We start from the raw sequence: 7,571 nt of genomic DNA on the forward strand, positions 1-7,571 counted from the left end.
CACTGATTCAACAGTTTCTACCTGTACAATTCAGTGACGTTGACCACATGCTTTAGTTGTGCGACCATTCTCACCCGCCTTTTCCAAATTGTTCCTCCCCCATTAACATCACCTCACTGCCCCCTAAGTTTCCTATATAACTTTTTGAGCTGCTGTTGTTGACTTAAAATGTCAAGTTGTTGTTATAGATGTTTCACCACAATTGGAAATAAGCAAATAAATACGTTAGTAAATAGACAAATCAATAATCAAGACCCAGGTGCCCATGTGCCTTTGCACACTAAATCCCCAGTGGCCCAAAACCCAGAACTGCCACCCCAGGTGGTAGGTGGGTAGACAACTGGCGGGTTAGCCCAGAGCCCAGACTGGCTCTGGCCCCACAAGGCTCCAAGCACATCCTCAGCAGGCTCCCCGAATGGTACAGGGAACAACTCTGTCCAAGGCCCTCTCCCTTGCTGGGTCCCAAGTTGTCAAGGCCAGCAGGTGTCGCAGTAAAAGGAAGAAGAGTCATTCAGGGAAGGGCCTGTTATTGATTTCCCTCACCAATACCTTCTTCCACTTTCCAACCTCAGCCAGGACAATGAATTCCTTAGCCTGTGGCACCAGACTGGTTTCCACATTCTACTAAATACAAGTGAGCCCCTCCTCAGTCTCCACCACAGTACATGGAGAATGGGACTTAGAAAGGGGGTGGCTGGTAATTCTTCACTTTGCAAAGCTTGGCCGGTAAGTTCCCTTCACAGAACCACTCAAGAGCATTCACGGTATCAAATAAAGTTGTCAGATAAAGTGGTGTATCTGTTCTGCCCTCAACCTCGTCCCTGCACTCACCTTGAGTCCATGGGAACTCCGGACTATGGGCTTGGGTTGTGGTAGCCGCTGCTCCTCACTTTCCTTCTCTTTGCCACACTTTACTTTCTTAGATGGCAGAGATTCTGTCATGTCGTCTGGCTGCCACTTGTTCTTGCAAGCGAAGACCCCAACACTTTCCTGTTTCACGCGTGCCTGCCCAGCCTTGCCCCTAACCTCAGCCTGGCCCCTCTGGGGAGCTGTAGGGAGGCCATCAGCCCGGAAGCAGGTGGCTAGATTGAAGGCCACATCACCATCCACCTTCTCCAGTTTTACCCGCCCCAGATCCACCTGGTTTCCAAGCTGTGAAAGCTCTGTGCTGGAGCCCCTCTTGCTGCTCGGAACCACATCCAAGATGAGTTCCTTGGGGTGGCTGTCATGAGGTAGCAAAGGCAGCTCGGGCATCTTGCGCAAGTTCTGGGGGGTGGCCATGACCAGATCATGGGACATGTAGGTGGCTAGCACTTGGTTCTTGGGCTTAGTGTCTCCAGCCAGCTTGAGGCCACAAGCCCCCTGGGGGCCTTCCATCTTAGGAGTGCTGTCAGAGCAGAGGTGGTTCTCTGATTCCTCAGGCCCCTGATTCACTCTTACGTCCCCACCACTAGGCTGGACAGACAGGGCCAAGGTCCCCGTCTGAGGGCTGAGAGTCAGGAGGACAGGGTTGACTTGTTCTTCATAAGGCTTGGCAGCAATCCGGCAAGTTTTGTTCTTTGTGATGGTGTCCTGCTCTGGAGCAAAGGGGACCCCAGACCTTGGCTGCCCCTCAGGAAGTCCATGCACAGCTTCACTGGAGCTGAGAGGCGGCACACCAGAAAACTCAGAAACCACACCGGTGGGCCTGATGGGTACCCCCTGACTGGAGGTCAGCTGCCCAGCATTAGAAATGCCAATGGAAAGCACAGATGCTTGGTGGTACGGTGACCAGCCAACAGGCACGACCTGGGTGCCGGTGGATTTCCCATTGACTGAACACCGTGGATAAATATTTGCCTGCCCTGTGGGTTTCCACAAAGAGAGCTCCTTGGTTTGGCACCCTGGCAGCCCAGGGGCGATGCGGGCTGGGGTATAACGTTTGACTGTGCTTGGCTGTCCCTCAGCACCAGCCTGGCTGCCTTTCTTGCCACAGGGGGCACCAGTGTTCTTAGGCTCTCCTTGATCAATGATGGAGATGGGTTCCTGCTTGGGGAGATGGCGGGGGTCTCGGTTGAGGCCCAGGTTGGGGTCTTTGTTCAGCAGCAGGGAGGCAGGCACCGGGTTGGCCACTCCCACATAGGTGCCAGGAATGGTGCTGATCAGTGCAGTTGAGTTCTTCACCCAGGTGCTCGGGTCCCCATTCCTCACGACCTCAGGAAAGATGACAAAGGGTGAGGACGTGGAGCCCAGGCATGAGGTGACACTGCTGCCAGCAGCCTGAGTTGTGCGCTGAGACCTAGAAAGGACTGTGGAGAGGAGGGCCTTGCTGCTGGTGTGCACAGGGGTCAACACTGGCATGGGAGGCGTCTTGCGCTGGTTCGGCAATGGAAGCTTCTGGCGATTGGACTTGGACGAGAGGTCAAGGGGCATCTCACTGCACTCAGGCGGAGAGGCCATCTCTCGCTCCAGCTGTGGAGGTGACTTGAGGGGAGAGAAGGTAACGGAAGTCCCTTCTGTTTGCTGCTCAGCACCACCTGGCATCTTGGCAGGGTGCGGTGGGGCTGAGCTCACGCTGGGGGCCGGCAGCAGAGGCTGTGGAGTTGGAAGCACCTTGGCAGAAGCAGTGGAGAGGGAAGTATCTGCCAAAGGCCCAGGGACTCCATCGGGTGCAGGCTGGGTGCTGGTGCTGCTAGATTGGGATGCACAGGGGAGCCTGTTCACCTCCAGAGACACCAGCTTGGACTCTGAAGTCAGAGGCCGGGCCACAGAGAATGCATATGGGTAGGACCGGAGCTCTGGGGAAGCCAGCACGCCAGGAAGACACCTGTCCTGCAGATAGGATGGCAGGACAGGGAGTGTAAGAGTGGACGAGACCCCTAGGGTGGTTGGCAGTGTGGCCACACTGAGTGGCTGCCCACAGCTCGGAGGAGGAATATAAACCAGCGGCTGGCTCGGGGTCAGCACTGTCCCTGGCTGAAAGGACAAGGGGACTTTTTGCATAGTTGGTGCCTGGGCTGCAGGAAAACACACCCGACTCAAACTAAAGGAGGCCGAGATCGGCGCAGAGGTGGGAATGACAGTTGGTGTGGCAGCCGGCATGGGCGTGGGGGCTGGAGTAAAGATGGGGGCCGGGGTAGGGGCAGGTACCGGTGTAGGGGCAAAGGCAGGGATGAGGGTGGGAGTAGAGGGTGGGCCGGAAGATGGGGTTGGGGCAGGCATTGGTACAGACGGAGGGGCAGGAGCAGCTGGAGGAGTGGATGCTGGCATGGGGGCCAGAACTGGAGTAGGGACAGGCGCCAGAACCAGGGTTGGAGCGGAAGGGGGCACAGGAGCCTGGATCAGAGCCAAGGGAGGAGCTGAAACTGGGACTGAGAGCGGGGCAGGGGCTGGAGCTGAGAGGGGAACTGGGCCCGAGAGGGCAGCAGAAGCCGGCACGGGCACCAAGACCGAGGCCGAAACAGAAAGGGGGTTCGAATCAGAAATAAGTGTGGGCACTGATGGTGGGGCTGGAGCCAGAGCCGGGACTGGCGCTAAGGGAGGGGAAGGCGCTGGAACCGAAGTGGTTACTTGGACAGGAACTAGGCCAGAATGGGGCACCGGGGCAGGGACAGAGAGAGGAACCTGGAATGGATCCGGAACAGACGGGGGGACAGAGGCTGAGCCAGGAGCAGGGGGACAGATGGGGGTCGGCAGCGAGCTGAAGTTAGTGGTAACCAGAGGCAGGGTCCCTTCCACAGGGACTCCAGTTCCCAGAGTTGCCAAAATGAAAGTATTCTTCTCCCCGACACTGTGCCGAGAGTCCAGAGCCTTCCCCCCGGCTGCAGAGCAGCCGACCTGCTTGCTCATCTGGGTGCTGATCGGGGTCCAGGAGCAGTCGGCCCTGCTGTTGCCGGCCTCCGTGCTGTCAGAAGTGGGAAGCTTGAGCCCGTCCCCTGGGCTGCTCAGTGGCACCAAGAGGCCCTCGGCTGCTGCCACATTCCCAGCATAGTCCATTTTCAGCTGGGTGTCGTCAGGCTTTTCTTCAGACTTGTGCCCAAGTTTTTCTGTTGCATTGCCATCTGGGTCTGCCCCCCGGGCATTGCTGCCACTACCAACTGCTGTGAGCTCCACCTGCAACGACAGAGCAGCATGCATGTCTTAGCTAGCTCCCGGTAGTTGGGGCAAGTATCCCCTGATCCCCAAGATACCCCTGCAGGTCCTCTCTGCAACTCGACCAACCAGGTCTCGGCAGGGCCACAGAGCAGCCAGTCAATTTTTGTCTCACCTACAGCAACACCTGGGAAACACTCTGGCCCTTCCCACCCCACCCCCTTTATTGGGATGACAGGCTGGGCACATCACTCAGATAGTTCTGCTCCAACCTTTGGTGAGCACCATGGGGCTGCACACAGCCCCTTCCTTACCTTGGAAAAACTGCTGCTGACACAAAACTCCTGAGATGCAAAGTGCTGGCAGTCACCTGTCGTGGACTCCTCATCAGAAAGAGGTGCTCTTCTAGAAGGGGAGACACGACCAGGGAAGAGACGTGAGGCCCAGCCTAGGGGCCACCACCGCCTGCATCCAAATGCCTCCTGCCTGCCTGGGTTGCCCTAGGACCTTCCCGCCTCACTTCCCTTGGTGACTTGTGGGAAATCACAAAGAGCTGCAGTGGAGGGGGTTCCAGGCTGCAAACTGGGGCCTCTATGCCAAGTAAGTCGGCAAGTCCCTGCAAAGACACCTGGTCTGGCTAAGTTCACCTTTCCCGGCTGTTTCTTCTGTTTTCTAGGGCTCTCACCAGGACTGCGGAGGAAACCCAAGCACTCAGGCCTTCCCCTAGCTGACCTTCGTCTGTCAGAGAGGCTGGCTGACGGTGCCATATAGGCAATCCTTTTCTACAACAAATAACCACCCTTGCTGTGTTTTATGTCCTAAATCTGATTTGTCACCTAGTCACCTGATGGGTGTGCCCGGAGCAGACAACACTTACATATTAGCATGTGTCATGATACTAATGCACGGCCGCTAGATCATTGGATGCTGAGAGGAATTTTAAGGGTGTTCTTTCCTTCCCTGCAGCATACATTCCCACTTTTTAGCGTACCATCTGGTTCCAGGCCAGCGCCCTCTTTCCTACCTTTGCCTAAGTTCATCTCTTCCCATTCCCACAATGTCCCCTCAGCCTCCTAGTACTACCACATTCACTTCCATCCCCAAGGAAGACCCTCAAGGCCATGGACCCCAAGTTCAGGCTGGCATACCCTAGAGGGAAGGGTTTAAGGCCAGAGAGTTGGGTCCCAAAAGAATGTACTCCTACGTGCCCACAAAGTCTTCTCCAAATTTCAGAGAAGAATCTGAGGAACCAAACATCCTGACTACGAAAAGCTGCTGGGTCAGACAGGGAGGGTGACACTGAAAAAGGACCAACCCTACTGAAAGCTGGGTGTTTTACAGCTTTAAGCACAGCAGGAATGTCCTGTCTCCTGTCCCAGGAAAGATGGAGCAGGAACGATGGCAAGAGTGGGGAGTCTGGGTTAAAAGAGAAACCCTAACATAAAAAGCTGCAGCACATTTCCTAGGTGGGCAAAGCACTGGAACGTTCTGTACCTCTGGAGAAAGGGGCTGTGAGGGTTTGCCTCCCGTCACTACGGAAGTCAGCTCCTGCCTTCCCAGCCACCGTAGCCAGCACTCGATGCCCTGGGCCAAGTCCAACAAGAAAGAGGAGAGCCCTGCTAACTCACTCCCACCCACGGAACCAGGGCACCATCACAGACTCTAAAACTACCAGGGACAAGAGAAGCAAAAAAAAAAAAAAAATCAAAGAGGGGAGGGGGTGTCACTGCAGGCCTTGCCTCATATTTTCAGGGCTCCAGACTAACTGAGGGGAGAAGGCTTAGTCCCTTAAACAGGAAGCCAAGATGGCAGAAGTGAGAGGGGTCCACCGCTGGCCATGACTGCTAGTGCAAACAACAGGAATGATCTTGAGGAGTAGTGAGGATGTAGTCAGGGGGATCTCAAAGAAGGGGAGGAAGGGAGGGCCTGAGGGAAAAGGAAGAAATACTTTCACATCAACTCCTGAGAGACCAGAAAAGCAAGACCTAGACCCAGCCTTGGGCCAGGGGGAAGCGTGTTCCGACTAGACTTACCAGGAATGGTTTGGTGGGAGGATGGGGTGAAGGGAAAGAAGTAGAGGCCCCCCATACTCCTTCACTGACCCTACAGGGGGACCTCCTAGGTAAGATGCTGTTTCCTTACATTCTCTCCCCTCTTGACCATACAAAGGGGAGCTAGTTACAGACCTGAGCCCCTTGGTCGACACTCACCTATGTGAAATCACATTTGAAAGGAGAAACTCTGCCCTCAAGGCAGCCACCAGAGGAATGCCAAGTGGGCCAGAGGAACTCCAGAGGGAGCAGCAGTCCTGAGGACTCTGGCCATACCCACAGCCATACCCACTTTGAGTGCCAGCCCCTGAGGCTCTGGGAAAATGTCGTGTAGCCATGTTTCAAATCCTCTGAGGAGAGGGGTGTGTGAAGCTGAGCCAAGGTTCACTTGCTCAGCTTAGCGAAGAGTCTGGGACAGGAATAGTTACAGGGTCAGTACAAGGGGGGAGCTGGGTCATCGGGGGCAAGGTTATGAGGGTGTGGTGGGAGGTGGGCAGGAGGAGGGAGCAGGGGTCAAAGCAGGCTTGAATCAGGCCTGAAAATCAATCCGGCTGCTTCATCCCACCAGAGATAACCCCAGGCTGTAAGGCTGTTGAACTTAAACCGGAAGTGGCTACAACCTTTCAGTACCATGTTCCCAATTATCAAGGGCCAGCACCACTATCTAAGTGGACCTCTTCCAGTTCCTGTTGGGCCTTGACTACCAAACTAAAACCAAACCCACCACCATCGAGTCAATTCTGACTTGAAGCAACTCTGTAGGACAGAGTAGAACAGCCACATAGGGTTTCCAAGGCTGTACATTTTTACGGAAACAGACTGCCTCCTCTTTCTCCCTCCGAGTAGCTGGGGGGTTCACACCACTGACCTTCGGGTTTGCAGCTGAGTGCTTCAACCATTGCACCACCAGAGCTCTGTGCCCTGACTACAGGGGTCACAAAATATACAACCCAGCACACACCAGGTTCCTTACCTTTCAGCCCCTGAAGATTTTTCTCTCTTCAAGTCACACTGTGTCCCCAAGACCATCTTTATCACAGCCAAAGCCCTCCCCAAACCCACCAGCCTCTCTTACTATCTGAGGGGATTACCATCCCTCACCTCCAACTCCTACTCATCCCTGCAGACCCTACTCAAATGTCACTGCCTCTAGGAATCCTTCGCTTACTTCTCGCGGAAGTTTGTCATCCTTGCTTCCCAACTCCCATGGGCTTACACGTGCCACTCTTAAAGAGTGCTTACCACAAACAGCAGAAGAGAAACTAGACGAATGGGACCTTCTAAAAATTAAATGTTTATGTGCTTCCAAAGACTTCTCCGAAAGAGTCAAAAGAGAACCTACAGATTGGGAAAGAATATTTGGCAATGACATATCTGACAAGGGACTTATCTCTAGAATTTATAGAAAACTCCAACACCTCAATAACAAAAAGACAAACAATCCAATTA

General features: G+C 54.6%; 1 protein-coding gene across 1 annotated transcript in view; it reads right to left on the reverse strand.

The window, feature by feature from the left end:
- BCORL1 (BCL6 corepressor like 1) overlaps window positions 1–7,571 on the reverse strand; it is a 49,939-nt gene that overhangs the window by 37,340 nt on the left and 5,028 nt on the right. Inside the window, exons 2-3 of the mRNA XM_042783402.1 lie at window positions 4,386–4,476; window positions 832–4,092 (exon numbers count right to left, since the gene is read on the reverse strand). Of these exons, the coding sequence (XP_042639336.1) occupies window positions 832–4,092; window positions 4,386–4,476 (3,352 nt within the window). The remainder of the gene's footprint in view (window positions 1–831; window positions 4,093–4,385; window positions 4,477–7,571) is intronic.

This window comes from Orycteropus afer, unplaced genomic scaffold (assembly GCF_000298275.1).
Source record: "Orycteropus afer afer isolate SDZICR_OR568_19922 unplaced genomic scaffold, OryAfe1.0 scaffold01054, whole genome shotgun sequence".
Classification (NCBI taxonomy): Eukaryota; Metazoa; Chordata; class Mammalia; order Tubulidentata; family Orycteropodidae; genus Orycteropus; species Orycteropus afer.